The 16761-nt window shown below is 38.7% G+C and overlaps 1 protein-coding gene across 2 annotated transcripts in view; it reads right to left on the bottom strand.

The window, feature by feature from the left end:
* The window catches only part of LOC103141959 (whirlin-like), a 54366-nt gene that overhangs the window by 25233 nt on the left and 12372 nt on the right, over nt 1-16761 (bottom strand). For both annotated transcript variants that reach the window (XM_016674164.1, XM_016674163.1), the window contains exons 2-3: nt 7878-8054; nt 5391-5516 (exon numbers count right to left, since the gene is read on the bottom strand). In XM_016674164.1, the coding sequence (XP_016529650.1) occupies nt 5391-5516; nt 7878-8054 (303 nt within the window). The remainder of the gene's footprint in view (nt 1-5390; nt 5517-7877; nt 8055-16761) is intronic.

The raw sequence follows: 16761 nt of genomic DNA, 5'->3' as shown, positions 1-16761 counted from the left end.
AAACAAAATTGAGGCAGAAGAGGCATTTACAATTATAAATAATTCAAAACATAAAACCTTTGGAACCAGTACTTACAACATATATATATACAAAGCAATACTTACAGCAGGTAGTATATACATACAATGCCTGTCTGGTCAAAAGTCATCACCAAAAACAGGTCAGACACTAATATTTCATTGGAAGCTTTTAATACAACATGCCTTTGTTGTGGCATGGTTTCAATACTGTAATGTCAAAAGATTTCTGGCAATCCAGTACTGCATGAATTTCTCGTCAAGGTCTTGTATTGATGTTGGAATAGTTTGACCACTTTACAAGCATATCCTACAGAAACTCAACAGTTAAAATCCAGCCTCTGTGGTGGTCAGTCCATGTGGGAAAATGATGTCTCATGCTTCATGAACCACTCTTTCACAATCTGAGTCTGATGAATGCTGGTATTGTCATCTTGGACTAAGTCCATTGATGAAATACCCCGGTAGTCAGCTAACCACATTGTTTGGATTCATGATCCTGCTGAACATCAACCTGACAGAATGCAGCAACCCCAGATCATAGAACTGCCACCACAGGCTTGCATAGTTAATGGTAAATGGCCTGTATGGGTGTAGGACTTCATCTAGTCCACAGAACCCAAATCTTTTCACACTATAGTCATTCAGCCATTCGCACACTGGTGATAGTGAGCTACATTGGGGCAAACTGATAGAGAACACCAGGCCTTCTGAGCACCAATAGCAAGCAAGGTGGATGAACAGACACTACAACAGAGACATTTGAAGCCTAGGTTTGAAGCAGCAACCCACCAGTTACAGGACAAACTCCTACCACTGTTGTCACAGTCACCCCACATGATTTAAAGATAATAATACATTATTGGACCTAAATATTTTTCTGTGAACAATTTCTTTGGTCAATGCTGGAGTTCACATCAGACAAAGAATAAAAAAGAGAAGAAACAGATGAGTTATTGATTTTTCTCCTCACCACTAACATGATTGTGTGAAATCAATTAAAATTACAATTTCAGATGGGTTCAATATAGCAGAGCGGTTTAGAGGATATTAAAGGCAGGCTTGTACTCACATTTTCTGTCATACCTAATGAGGTTAATATCCTGACCCATCCATCCATCCATCCATCCATCCATCCACCCATCCATCCATCCACCCACCCACCCATCCATCCATCCATCCATCCATCCATCCATCCTCTCTAAGTTTTTCCGGGATCGAGTGGCCAGCTGAGAAACATTGTCCATCCAGCATCCAGCTTCCTCTGGGTCTCCTCCTGGTGGGACATGCCTGGAACATCTCACCAGAAAGGCATCCAGGAGACATCCCAACATGATGCCAGAACCACCTCAACTGACTCCTCTTGAGGTGGAAAAGGAGCAGCTCAACTCTGAGTCCCTCTCAGATGAACGACCTTGCCCTAGAGCAGGGGTACTCAAGTCCACCCCTCAAGAGCTAAAATCCTGCAACTTTCAGATGCATCCCTGCTCCAACACACCTGAAACAAATGAATGATCCATTACCAGGCCAGTTCAAAGTTGATCCTAGTCTGTTGGAGTAAGGATGCATCTAAAAGTTCCAGGACGGTAACTCTCCCAGACTGGACTTGAGCACTCCTGTCCTAGAGCTTCTCAAGCCCAGACCTCCTATGGAGAAAACAAATTTTGGCCACTTGTATCTGTGATCTCTTTCTTTTGGTCATGACCCAAAGCTTATGACTACAATTGAGGGTAGGAACGTAGATTGACCGATAAATCAAGACATTTGCCTTTAGTCTCAGCTCTCAGACTGGTGAAGCACCCGTTGCACTACAGATGCTGCACCAATCTGCCTATCGATGTCCATTTTTCCCTCTTCTTGAGATACTTAAACTCCTCCACTTGGGGAAAAACGTCCTCCCCAACCCGAAGAAGGTACTCTACCCTTTTCCAGCTCAGGACCATGTCCTCAGATTTGGAGGCACTGATCTTCATCCCTCATCCTGGCCATTTCACACTGTGAACTGCTGCAGCAAAAGCTGTACATCACAACCTGATGAAGCTAACAGGACCACATCATCTGCAAAATACTGGTCCAATATTCCATGACCAGGAAGAACACCACACTGCTCCAAAGTTCGACTGTCCGACATGCTCTCCTTTTTAGAATCCCTGAATAGACCTTTTCAGGGAGGCTTAAGAGTGTGACCTGTCTGTAGTTAGCTCACACTCTGTGGTCCCCCCTTTTCAATGAGGGGGGGGACCATCACCCTGCTCTACCAATCCAGGGAAACTACTCCCAAAGTCCATCAACCAACACAACCCTACAACATCCAGAGCCTTAAAACTGTAGTATGTAACTTTTTTGAAGATATATTATTTTCATATTTGTTAAAAATCTCATTATATCCTGGACATAGAAAATTAGAGAAATTATCTGTGAAAAAAATTGAGTCTATGTGCCTCTTCCCATTTCTCCCATTTAGAAAAATATGTCGCTCCTGAACAAAATCAACCAATCAGAGCTATGAGGAGTGTTTTTGCTCGACTGTCAAATAATACATAGCCAACAGTGAAACGTTGTAGAAAAAAAATGCATCCACTACAAAAAATGTACATTTTAAAATTTTAAAAGTAAGTTCAAACTGTTATGTTCATTTTCTAGTTTAGGACATGTTGATAGATTTCTTCACCATGTCATAGGAAAGAATGAGTGGCCCTTAGAAGCCTGTGAGCGTGGTCCCTGGAAGGAGCATGGTGATGAGGAGAGTGGGGGGAGGGAGGGATGGAGAAGTTCCAGTTGCCCCAATTAGTTTGAATAATCCCAGATTCTAACTAGAAAGCTGTTTATTTCTTCTTTCGATGTAGGACACAGTGTGATATCATGATGAAAGAAATATTGTTTACAGGTAGGAAGGCTGGCTTCTGTTTTTCTTGCCTTAGGCAGGACAGAAAATAGCACAGAGTGAGAGTGGCCTGTTTTTTGAGGCAGAAGTTGACCTTAAAGCACACAGAAAATATCTTAGCCTGGGTTAGCAAGGCTGTCATGGCGGTGAAGTCATCAGCCTCACTGAGACTACAGCTCGGTCCCAAAGTCACACTTCTACCCTTGCTTCACCCTTGTGTCCTTCATGTTGGAGGGTTTGAGTGTGTAGTGTGTCCCAATTCTCCACATCCGGCTTTAGCCCCGCCCTTTTTGGGTCCTATTTTAGCACTTCTGCTAAGCAAAACGTATTACCCACAATTCATACTGCATGTGACGTTTTGAGCTAAAAGGCAGAAATATGGCTTTTGTTTGTCTGTGGAGATGAAAGTAGTATGATAAGGCTCAAATCAGTGACTAAAATGTTTGATATGGTAGAAAAATAAATAAATAAAAAAGAATGATCAGACAAATTAAGTGTGAGGAAAGCGAAGCGAAAAATGTCACAAATGTAAGAGGAATTTCAAGTCTTAAATTAAGCTATTAACATATTGTTTCAACATTTAAGCACTTTCTTAAATAAAATTATTTTACTTAAAAAAATGTTTAAAAATGGAGGTTATTTTTAGAAAGCGGCTTTTGTGAATAAAAATTTAGCCAGAGGATTAGGTCATTAATGTAATAATTTGACTTTTCATCTCCTGTTGGAAGATCAAATTTTATATCAAAACTTAAAAGTGGATTAAATTTCTTGTACAAGATCCAGTTTTGAAAATCTTTCCAAAAACATTAAATTACAATTGAAAAAAAGTGGGTTGTCTCAAAATCTCAGTAACAAAATGCACAGGAATTGATAATTATTATGAATTTCTTTTGCAGAAAATCATTCCAGTGAAAACTATATTTAATTGTGAAATTAATTTCTTAAATTTTTTGAGGGAGTGGAAAAAGGTATTTAGTTCTTATTTGGAAAAATACCATTACTGTACATTTCAAATCAATTTCCTTGTTGTAGTTAAACTTTTTAGCAGCACAAACACCTGATTAGTGACCGGTCCACCATTTTGGATGTTGAAGTTGACATGCAGAGGCGTGCTGTCCCAGTTCTCTAATTTTCACATGGTTGTAACCTGCACATTTGAGCCCTTGTTCACTTTTAGTACACACTTCTTAGGGGGTGTGTAGGCCTTTTTATTCCTGCCACCAGTGTCTGTGCTGCCCCTGCTGCTGTGGGCTGCAGGCCTGCCACTATTCTAATCACTTCAACACTGTTCACCCCACATGGCAAATTCATTCAAAGACACTCAGTCAATATCCAATCAACATAGACACAATTATTTCTACACTTAAACACATATATTTCTATACATATACACATACATTGGCATGTGTTTAAGCCATGTATTCACATGTATTTAATCAAAAGTCACACAAATTATCACATTAATGTGCCCTGAGTCTTTTGATCCTGAATGCAGTCTGGATTTATGTCCAGACCAGGGCCGAAGGGTGCAGTGTGAGTATTGGGACCAGAAGACAAGCTTCAGATGTTCAAAGCACCATCAGGTCAAAGGTCAAAAATCTTTGCAGGTTTACTAGAATCAAGTACTCTTGCAGATATTATTGATGACAGCATGCAGAGGCAGAAATCTTCTTTCATTAGATCTAGAACACCACCTGCAGCCACACAGCAAAAAGGTCCTGGGTTCAAACCCATCTGAGTTGGACCCTTGGCTTTGTATTTATTCTATGTGCAGCCATTCTCCAGTTTCTCCAGTCTATCCACGACCCTTTGACATTAGATTATTCAGCACAAACTCCTGGACCCTCAGGTGTCCTAGAGTGCAAGTGTGTAAATTAATTTTTGTTTGTGGTGAATGCTAACCTGACCTTTCTCCACCTTTCACCCACTGACAGAAACAGACAACTGCCTCCTGCAACTCTGCGTAAATGGGGTAATTCATCTCACTGAATGTTTTGTTTGAATATCACTGACACAGAGCACTAATAAATCCAGCTTTAGCTCATCCCATTTTTGTACCTCACTGGTACAAAATTATTGATAAGTGTGAAAATAAAGCCAGTTCAATACGAGAAAACTAAGTGATATGTAAGTACTAGCCATTTACTATTTAACCATTAATAAAAATAGTAACCTTTACGTTATGCCTGAGGTAAATAGCTTGTGCTGGTGTCTATTTCACGAGATTTCCTATTCTGCTCTACGTGTTCTCAAGAGAATAAAGTTAAATAAAAGAATGAATTATTTTCAGATAAAATAATATCTGAATAAACACATATCCTTCTAAGAAAATATCAAGTAAAACGTTGATAGTGACGCCAGAGTAAGAGCTCCCACATTGCTTATATTTGCATTCCTTCCAAAGAGCAATTTCAAATTTCTTTATTTTCTATAAATTTGACCTCTGAATATTAAGCAAGTATTGAGTTATAAAATGAGTGAGGCATACCTTGAGTTCACCAACATGAGCAGCAGATCCAGGGTCCACTCCTGTGATGTAGATCCCCAGTCCGTACTCAGCCCCACCCCTTATCATTAGACCCAGAGAGCGACCGTTGTCCATATTCAGGTTGACCTGTGGTGAAGACATCACATTCAGACTTCTCAGTATTGTCAATAGTTAACAATTTAACTAACAATAACTGTGTAAGTCTGGTTTTGTCCCACAAACTAGCAGTGGTGAAGAAATAACAAAATAATGTAGTAAAAGTACAAATAAATGGACAAAAAACATACTGTAGTAAAAGTACCACACACATTTTTGAGTAAAAGTAATTAAGTACTTGCTGAATGAAATATAGTTACTTGATTGTGTTATATAATGGAAAACACATAATACTGCACCTTTAAATTGCACATTTCTATTTTAAAAGTCCTTGGAACTTTATTGTATTGCATGGCACCAGGAGTCCTTTACAACATCAAGATAATGATTCAAAACATTTGGTCAAATCAGCACATAAAACATTTCCCTGCACAAAATCAAGTTTCTTCTATGCCCATCTCAATCCCCATACTCAAAGAAGAAAACATGTGCAGTGAAGTGAAGGCAAGATATCAATCAGAGGAACCCAGTCAGTGCTCAGGGGCCAGTATCCTCCATGTTTTAGTTTTCTTTCCCTGGTTCAACACCCTGGTTGTAACTACCTCTTCAGCATGTCAGTCTTCTGCAGACGCCTCTAACAAGTCATCATTATATTCAGGTGTGTTGAGGATTGACATTGGACACCCCTGATTTACAGAAACTCCGCAAACAAAGACAGTAAAAGATCTTTCACTTTGTGTGATCCCATCATGTGAATTGTTGTAGTAAAGACAACCACAAAATGGGATTGTACAAAGTGTACAAACAACTGTGAAACCAGTGATTTTGAATAAAAAAATATACATTATTTATCCAAATGGTACCATGTGACAGGCTGCACAGTGATGCAGTTGGTAGAGCTGTTGCCTGGTAGCAAGAAGGTTCTGGGTTCGACTCCTGGTCCCGGTCTTTCTGCATGGAGTTTGCATGTTCTCCCTGTGCATGTGTGGGTTTTCTCCAGGTACTCTGGTTTCCTCCCACAGTCCAAAAACATGACTGTCAGGTTAATTGGCCTCTCCAAATTGCCCCTAGATGTGAGTGTGTGTGTCCATGGTTGTTTGTCCTGTGTGTCTCTGTGTTGCCCTGCGACAGACCGGCAACCTGTCCAGGGTGACCCCGCCTCTCGCTCGGAACATTAGCTGGAGATAAGCACCAGCACCACTCCCGACCTTACTAAGGGACAAGGGTGTAAAGAAAATGGATGGATGGTTCCGTGTGATCTTATTCTAGTGCAATAAAAGATAATTTATTTAAAAGTTTTTTTTTCCCCATTCCATTTTCCATTTACAGTTGCCCAGTATGTGGCCAACACCTTAGCTGAGTTCATTTTCTATGCAGATGTGGTAGTTGAAAGATTGTGCTACTATATACATATTTTGCAGATATTGTCAAAATCTCTAGGGAGCAAAATCTTACATAATGCAAACTGTTACTTTATCACCAGTGTGTCAAAGAAAATGGTTTCACTTCTGACCTCTGCTTCAAATGACTCATCAAACAGATGAGTCTGTTTATACCAGCCTCCCATGTTATTTGGAATCTGTATTGTTTTTGTAATGTATCTGTCAACAGGTGATACAGTCACAGATAATTCATTCATCTAATGCCTCTAATAGAGAAAAATATTCCTAGTTCCCCTGTTGTGCACTCTCCCCCACCCCTTCTGTCATTCTCTCTCTTTCTCTCTCTCTCTCTCTCTCTCTATCTATCTCTTTCTCTCTCTATCTCTTTCGCCTCAGTTTGCATTCTGCTCCTTCCCCTCACACCTGCAACCCATTTGCTCATCAGCCCAGGTCTTTTGGTCCAGCATTCACCCTCTCAGCATATAAACCCTTCTTTTGCTCGTAGTCCTTCCTGGTTCCTCTTTTTAATCCTGCCTTATCCCGTTACTTCCCAGTTGTTCCTGGTTCCTGTTATTTTTGTTCTGCTCTGGCTCCCTACATTCATGATGGTGTTTTGGTGTAATATTTTTGTTTTGTCATTCTTTATTAAATCTTTGAAATCTATTCAATGCTGCATTTAGGTCCGACACCAATACACCATGACAAGAGTGGTCATTGGTGTGTTTTTCAGATGAGTCACTTTGTGTAAATCTTCTCTCAAGGTTCAGTCAAAGGCCTGTGGTGCATGACTTTGACACTGTGACATTTTGAAGACAGATTCATTCTGCAACAAAGGTCATCACAATTGTCCTTAGAGAGTGAATGTGTTCAGCTGACTGTTGTCAGCTTAGTATCTAAGCTGACTGTTGTCAGTGGAGGACAAACATTAGCATGATTCAACATAATGAATATTTTAAACTAGATTATAATTTTTGTTTCCTAATGAGCAGCACACAAACATTGGTCTTACCGTCCTCTCCTCCATGCCGTGTCCTTGCCTCAGGTCGGCCTCCTGGCTATCAGGTGGTGGAGACACACTCCGGCCCTGAGGGTCCAGCCAGCTGTACACTTGGTTGGTCATGTACCCTCCTGGGATGCGACCCATTGAGCACACTGACATGGTCAGCTTCTTACATCCCTTCAACACCTGCATCACAAGACATCACTGGATTTTTAGATACTCAACACAGCAAGTGACATTTATGCATTCAATATATTCTTCAAATAAACAAACATCTAACACAGAGTGTTGATGGATGAGAATTCACACAACAAAATAATGAGTCAGGCTGCTTCTTAAATCCTGTATCACAGAGGTGCAAGGAGGAATCAGTAGTATCTAAGTCATTCACTCACACAAGGTTAGTTTGGTTTGAATAGCTTTTTTCTCTTAAAGTGGACATATGCTTTTAAGTCCTTCCTTTTCACATGTGAATCATTGACTTATGGCCTATATAAAGTATATATTGTAAAGTTGGTCTGAATTCCTTGTTATTGTAGCTCTACAAACCCGTTGTTTACCCTGCTCTAAGGTGCATTTCATTTTGCTGTTTTTTTTTTATTTGAATGAGAAATTTCATGCCCTGTACCATGTCCAGGTCGCAGCATCCCACTCCACTCCTATATTGGCCATTTCTGTAGTTGGATGGGAGCAAAATAATTATCTGCAGATAATTATAAACATTTTATTCCAAAGTTAATTAAATTGCATTGATGTCAATGCAAGACCTTAAATGTTGGAGCCAGAGTCTGACCCAGAGCAAGAGAAAGATGAACCTGCAGAGCCACACATTCTCATGAACGCATGGGAATGGTGTTATTATTGTATTTGGTAACACTTTATTTGAAGGGGTGTGCATAAGACTGATATGACACAATCATAAACATGACATAACACCTGTTATAAACATGAAGGAGTCTTTATGAATGTTTATGACAGATGTCATGAAGTGTCATTCGGTAAATAATGACACTTTTAATGCAAAGTTGCTCTAAAAGTTGGATTAAAAGTCCATTAAAAGTATCAACTTTGCATGATTTTGTAAATGACAATTTAATGCAAAGTTGGCATTTTTAATAGACTTTTAATGCAACTTTTAGAGCAACTTTGCATTAAAAGTGTCATTATTTACTGAAAGACACTTCATGACATCTGTCATAATCATTCATAAAGACTTCTTCATGTTCATGACAGTGTTATGTCAGTCTTTATGCACACCCCTTCAAATAAAGTATTGTATTTGTATTTACACCCTTTCCATCTGTACCAACGACCTACAATATGAAGAGTAGTTTAACTGTAGAGCCCATGCGTGTCTTCGAATCTTTTGACAAGTCAAAAGATTCGAACATTTTGACTTGTCTGCTCACAACTTCAGGATAGCTGAACTTGGACTTCAAGTTTGATGTATGGAAAAACATGGCGAACTGACAAAATTGACTACGCAGTAGGCAGTTACACAACAAATGTGGCAACATCTTATACAAGAAAATGTCATAGGGAATAGACAAAAATGAACAGAATGGAAAATATAACCCAAACAAAATATAACAATATCTGTGCAGCACTGAGAGAGAATACATTTAAATTTGTTGCACTCTTAGACACTCAAAGTCCACAAACAATGTATTTAAGGGCTAAAAAAGAGGATTTTGCATATGTCCCTTTTAATCCTTGTGTTTAGAAATGGGGTCCAACCGACCCCACACCCGTATCACTTGTATCATTTGCCTCAGTCCTCGCACGCACAAGGGTTAAGTACTAAACCTATCACTTAAAAAGTGCATTTTAGATTTACTCAGTTTACATTTATCCAAGATGAATACTTATTTGATGAGCTAACATATTTACATGTGACAAAAAAGCAAAAACACAAGAATATTTTAGAAAGTAGTTTTTGTCAGCAGTGTTGCTTTATATTGTTTTGAATAAATATGATAGTAATGTGCCACTGCTCTATCAATTGAAAAGGACTGATAAGAAAGCTGCAAGCATACTGAAATCAGAAACTTTACCTATAAATAATGCAGAGAGCTCAGAATATGAACGCATTTGTAATGCATTTGTGTCTTCAGTGTGACGGTGGGACAAATTTTATCAACAATCATCAAAGAAGAATGAGTGGTAATGCATCTAAAGCAGCAGTGTCCTTGACACCAGTCTTTTCCAGCTGTGGTTGGTATGTTTTAAATGTGTTTCTGCTTCACTACATGAATAAGCAATAAGCTGTGCCATGGGCAGGGACATCTGCTAATTAGGGACAAAAATAAACAATCCCATTCACATTTATTTTCTATTTATTATTTGGCTCACTTTCTTAGTGAGTTCATAAACAAATGCTATTTATTGTACTGAAAGAAGAAAACAGGAACATATTTGAAAAGCAGAATGTACCAAAACACTCAGATTCATATTGTTTTTTTGTCACATCGTAATTAATAATTTTTGATTCATTACACCATTTTTGTGATAATTTGGAGTTGAAATGGAAACTGAAAAAAGGCTGGTTGCTGTATTTTTAAAAGGTAAAGTCAACAACAAAAATGCCTCCTGCTGGTTTGTATTATATCAGATAAGCAAGACGCATATTAAGTCTCAACATATTTTTCAATGAACTGTGTTCATGTTTAACAGCATCCAGTTTAACTGTTTGTCTCGGGCTGTGGTAAGTGTGTTTTCTCTTTGAAGTTCTATTCATTTCAACTTATAATGTTTCAACCACTATGAAAATCTTTGTATTCCTAAATACGGTTTGAGTTGTCATTGAACTCAGCAACCTTCAAATCCCACTGGTTTTCTGACCTTCAGCTGGAACACAGTTACGTTGGGAGTAATGTCACCCTCAGGTCTGACTTCCTGTCTGAATGGAGCACAGCAATAAGCTGTGTTTAGATTATTGTCATGCTTACTATTGGTTAGCATAGTAACACTAACCTATAATAAGCTTTATTATGCTAACTATAGGGGCAGCAGTTAGTGTGTTTTTCTCTGAATCTTTGTTCAAAATTTCAACTTAGAATGTTTCAACCTCTGTAGAACAAACCAAATGTTTCCTCTGGTGACACAAGAAAAAAACATAGAAGAGCTTAGGTATAATGCACTGCTGTTGGGGCTCATGGAGATATTGTCCACAGTCATTTAGAATTTAGCACCAGAAGTGTTCACACTGAAGCCACACTGAAGACGTTAGTGTAGTTACAGCTGTAGATCATGCTAAGTGTACACAGTAAAATAAATATGGGGCAGTGCAGATATTTTCTTTATGAAATATTCTCAATAAACAGCAACAAACATTTCCACATGCTCCAAAGTTTTTTGTGCATAAAATGTTTTGCATACCTCGGTTGTAACGAGTGGCTATTTAAGTTACTGTTGCCAGCTCAAACCAGTATGGCCATTCTCCTCTGACCTCTGGGATCAACAAGGCATTTGTGCCCACAGAACTGCTGCTCACTGGATATTTTCTCTTTTTCGGACCATCCTCTGTAAACCCTAGAGATGATGGTGTGCGAAAAACCCAGTAGATCAGCAGTTTCTCAAATACTCAGACCAGCCTGTTTGGCACCAACAACCATGCCACGTTCGAAGTCTCTTAAATTACCTTTCTTCCCCATTCTGATGCTCGGTTTGAACTGCAGTAGATTGATTATTGGCAGGCTTTACAGGAGCAGGTAGGTTGTTTTGATGTCCATCATGGCGGAGTGGGGCAAGTTTCGAAGACAGTGACGTCACGTGCAAAGGGTCAATAAGCATCATTAATAGTCCTGCAACCACTGAGGAGCCATTGCTGACATACTGTTGCCTGCATGGTGGAAATGTTCTATCTGGCTAAAAAATGCGGAAGCGCTAAAACGGAAGTTTGTGGCATGTAGGCAATTGAACCATCTCAACATATTGATGCTATCACACAGTTCTTCAGGTCATCTGCTAAGAATAGCAGTTACAAAATAGTACTTAGTGTGCTAATTTATCAGCCTCACTGTTAAGAAACACAAGTGGAGTGGAGAGGATGGAATAGTCAGCCTGCAGTCCTAACCAGAACCCACTGCAGGATCAGTATGCTGTTCATGCTGGAGTGACCATAGGCACAATATCCAACTTATCCAACTAGAGGAAAATATGAACAGTCAAAGTTAAGCAAGTTTTAAAGTTTATGAACTGCAACATGTTCTAAAGGATGGAGGTTGACTGAAACGTCAATGCAATTTGAAATGATGATCAGCAAGACAAGTTTTTCAATACGCTTAGAATAATGTTAGGATATTGCTTTTTCAGTCCTGAAGCCAAAAACAGTCTGGCTACAAGGCAAGAATGCTACCAACTGTGCCACTGTGCAGCCTGAGATAAGATCATAAAATGAAATGTTTTGACTTAGTTTTCATCCTGAAGCTGAACATTGCAGCAGGATCTCTTCCGAATGAGGTCAGGGTCTGGCCTTCCCTCTTTCCTGGTGTTCTTGCTCTATAACAGGCCTGTGTGAATCACAGGTCATAGATAGCACTATGGCCTCAAAGCCTCTGCTAATTCTTTTCTGGTCTAATGATAGAATAAAATATGACAGCAAAAGCAAAATACTGCAGCCACCTAAATAGCAAAGCCAAAGGGAGCATGAGATCATTTGAGAAGAGAGCATGAAAATATGGAGTGTTTAATTCTCCAAAGTTCAAAATAAAGTGAGGACAGTGTTTCTCAGAGCAGTTTGGTGTAGAACTACTACATAAAACAGAAAAATAATCTGATCAAAAATGTCCTCTGTTATTTGAATTAGGCAAAGCACTGCGAAGGCCTATTGTATCTGAAGGAATTCTTTTTATCATTCTTTTCTCCCCGGAATCGCAAATTTGGGGGCCTAAGTGTATTCAAACATTCACCAAACTTTGCCCAAAATTGTACCCACAAATAATTTGACAATTTTGTGGGTGTGGCCAAACTGCACCCTAACGTGAGATAGGACAAACTGTACATCATAGAGATCTGAAATTTGGTAAGTAGTTACATCCTACCAAATCAAGAAAAAAAGTCTCTTGGAGGTTTTCCCTAAAATGTGCAGAGAGGTGGCCATTTGGGGCCAAAAGGCAAAGTTTTGCTTGTACACACTTCAAACTTTAACAAACTCCTCCTAAGGATTTTCAGCTATCAACATTATTTTTGGTCAGGATGCAGATAAGTGGTGGGACATTAAAAGTTATCAAAATTGTGAGTTTTTGAGCATGTTTAGGGGCAATGGCCAAGCAGTGAACTTGGGAAACTCAGCAAAGCAAACAAAATGCTATAACTTTCACATACAAAGAAGTTTGGCAAAGTTTGGCACCAAACTTGGCATGAGTGATGCAGATTTAATGCTTAATGATCCTATGTTGTCATAGTATGACATCATCTAAGGCCTGCCTTAGATGATGGAAGGAAGTGACTTTTTTTTACTTGGAAAGCTCTGTCTCTGACCCCCTTCATCTTATCAAGATGATTTTGCGTTAGATGACAGATAACTAGTTGGTCTCACTTCCCTGAAAGCACAAAACATTTTTGGTAGAGGGCGTGGCCTGGCGGCACGGTAAAGTCACAGTTGAATTTAGCGCCATATGTTTGGCTCTAAATTCCACATATTTCAGTTGAGCTCCACCAAACTCACTGTGATCGATCCTTGTCCAACCCCCAACAGGAAAGCAGTCCAATATTTGGTGAGTGTGGCCTAATTTCTTCACAGCACCGCCTAGAATATTTAATAACTGAACCCCAAGCCTTGCTTTGACCAACAATCATGAAATTCAGTACGTGTGTATATTGATAGGTAAGGAAGAATTTTTCTGCCATAGTCCAAGAGCACACATTTTCAGTCTGAAAACAGGATTTCATGTCTTTTGTTTTCAAAACGTTTAATACTTTTGCTTAGATTTTCATTTTGAAAGCAGGACTTCATGTATTTCTTCTCAAAACTTGCAACGCTTGTACTCAAAACTTCTCCTCAATCAGTGACGTTCAGTTTGGATGAATGCAACCTGAATGTTAGGTCACATTTGAATCGGATACGTGTCGGATATGGGTCACATTCGAAAAAAAAAATCCGACCTGTGCTGTTCACACTGCCATGAAAAGATTGGATACAGATCGCATTATGTCAAAAATAATCAGAATTGGGTAACTTCAAGCTGCAGTGTGAACGCACCCATAGTCTCTGCTTGTACTCTCTGCTTGCTTTTGAAAACACCTTTTGGCACAGTCGCCTGGCAACCTCTCAGCCAATAGAATGACAGTGTACTGGGTGTGTTTGTTTTCTTCTAGAGGGTGTGCCTGTGTGGCTTCTTTCAATTGTAGCAACCTCCACCACTCACTGGATGTAGGGAGAAACAACGTTGTCAGCATTCTGCTCTGTAGTACTAAACATCTGCTAGCAGTGTGCTACTTATCACTAACAGCTACTGATCTTAGGCAGGAGTTTTTTCACCCAACCAAAGACAACATAATCACAACATTAGATAGATATAGATTGATATCTATATATATCTATATATATGTCTATATATATCTGCATCAAAGTGTGTGGGGGTGGCCAAGTCTCAGATCTGACCATTCACCATGAAACATCAAGGTGGAATAACTTCCCCACATATGCTCCCCCCTGCATCAAACTTTCTTTATGTCATCACCTGATCTCATCACATTCACATGGTCAATTAATGACATCACCTTAACCCTGCCCCCTTTCAACAGTAAGTCACATGTTTTTCTGCTCTCTTGGTGGAACTTTCTTCCTTTTACTATATGGTTCATGCAGATTTCAACCTGTGCTTACTGAAACAGAACAACATGATGGTAAATCCTCTCAACACTGGCTGCTGGCGAGTGGCGTGGCTGAAAGACAAATTCTAATCCCTCGCTGTTTGCATACAGTTGTCTCTAAATCAAACATGCATAATCCGATTTGTTAGACTCGAAAGAGGCCAATAGCATTAAATTGTAATTTGACTTCACTTTGCCCCCTAGGTTATTCCGAAAGCTATATCTCCTTAATACATAAACCATTCTGCACCAGATTTTTTGTGGATCATCAGATGCTGTTCACATCAGTATGTATTGCCTAGTGGACGGGCGTGGGAACTGCATGAGAACGTTGATGGTAGTGAGCGGGTGGCGCTGCTAGAGCTCCTGCAGTTGCCATGAAGCCGGAGCGGCGCTGAGCTGCCTCTAAAGCTGTTTGCAGCTTTAATTATATTATCATTATTTGTGTAAAAGCTTTTTGTTAGGTTCTATTATTAACTTGTAATACATGTGATTCATTAAATTTAAAGATTTACCACTTCATATATCTAAATCTGTAATCTCTTTTTAAAACTTAGCAGTAAAGGCTAGAGAAGATATCAGGAACCTGTTTGTAAGTGCAAAGGTGAAAATTGCAAAACCACTCATGTAGAAGTTTGACATCATAAAGCAGAGAGAATGTGGGAAACCAGGACAAGTAGATTTTCATATCTGCAGACTGCAGAATTACAGTCTTATTTTGGTAGATCTTACCACAGCCTGTGATTCTGTTGATCACAGGACTTATCATCCCAAAGGGAGGAAAGTATCTGGTTGGCAAAGCATGAGATTTAGTAATGTTATTTCTGCATGTTTACTCTGTAAACTATAGGTTTAAGCTGGAGAGCTCATGTAGAGGAATATTTCAAAAAGTTTTAAAAAATCAGTAGCAACCTTGTTAATTTGCTTAACAAGGTTGCTGTGGTGTTAAGGTTATTATATTCCTAATACATCACTATAAAACCACTTGTCTAACAAATTCTGTGTTCTGAATATTAAGTGTCTTAACTCAAATCTTAAAGAGAAATTCTTACCAACTATTCAGAGAACACGAAGATCTCAAAATTAACACTGCACTTGTAAGGCATTTCCATTAATGTTAAAGTCTGCTATCACATTATTCTGCTGCTGTTAGACTTCAGGTGTGTCAAAGAGGATATACTTAAAGTGCATTAGTTTCCATGATCTGCACTCTGAGGCTTTTATCAGCTACAATGTCCCTTCAGTTCAAACAGAGATGGGTAGAAAGGTATTCTCATACTTGGCTCCATCTGCCTGAAACATTTTACCACAGCAGCTGAACTTATCCAGTTTCATTGAGGTACTTTAAACATTATTTTACAGTGCAGAAAATGATATAAAAGAATTATGTCTTTTCATAAAATGTGTCTTTAGTATGTTCTGTTTGGAAGTAAATGCATAAAAGGAAACACAGAGAACATATGCATATGCATATCCTTTCAGGAATTTTACAAGAATGGTTCTGCTTTGGTTCTGTCTCTTTCCTGCTTCAGTTTCTTTATCTCTTTAAAATAAAATTTCTAGCTGAAGTTGGGTACCTGGTACATGGGGACCAGAGAAAGTTTTTTTTTTTTATAAACTACCTTCATATATTAGTATAAACTTATTAAGATTACCTTCACTTCATTTGAATAAAATAAATTATTTCATGTAAATTTGTGCTGGTTTTCCTTTTTATTGATGTTAACTCTAAGTTCCTTGCTGCAAACATCCAAGGGGGCCAAGCTTTTAGCTGAGCAACAAGCTGCTGAAGATGTTTTTTTTTTGTTTTTTTGTTTTTTACTTTCAACATAAACCACACTCCTAACCAAAATAAAGAAGTTTCAAAGTGAATGTGAAAAAAAAAATATTTTTTTACAGTCTATCTCGCTTTTTAGTCTTCTTAACTCCCAAAGACTGACCAAAAAGGGAAGGGTTGTGTTCATGTTGATGGATAATAATATAGTTTTATTTTTATGGTATGTTAAAACAGGGATATACTACATAAATACATACATATGTATATGTATATGTATTGCATTCATATGTATATGTATAT

The sequence above is a fragment of the Poecilia formosa genome, unplaced genomic scaffold (genome assembly GCF_000485575.1).
Source record: "Poecilia formosa unplaced genomic scaffold, Poecilia_formosa-5.1.2 Scaffold91, whole genome shotgun sequence".
In the NCBI taxonomy this organism is placed as follows: Eukaryota; Metazoa; Chordata; class Actinopteri; order Cyprinodontiformes; family Poeciliidae; genus Poecilia; species Poecilia formosa.
The sequence above is the reverse complement of the archived record's forward strand: the minus strand, read 5'-3'. Positions and strand labels throughout refer to the sequence as shown.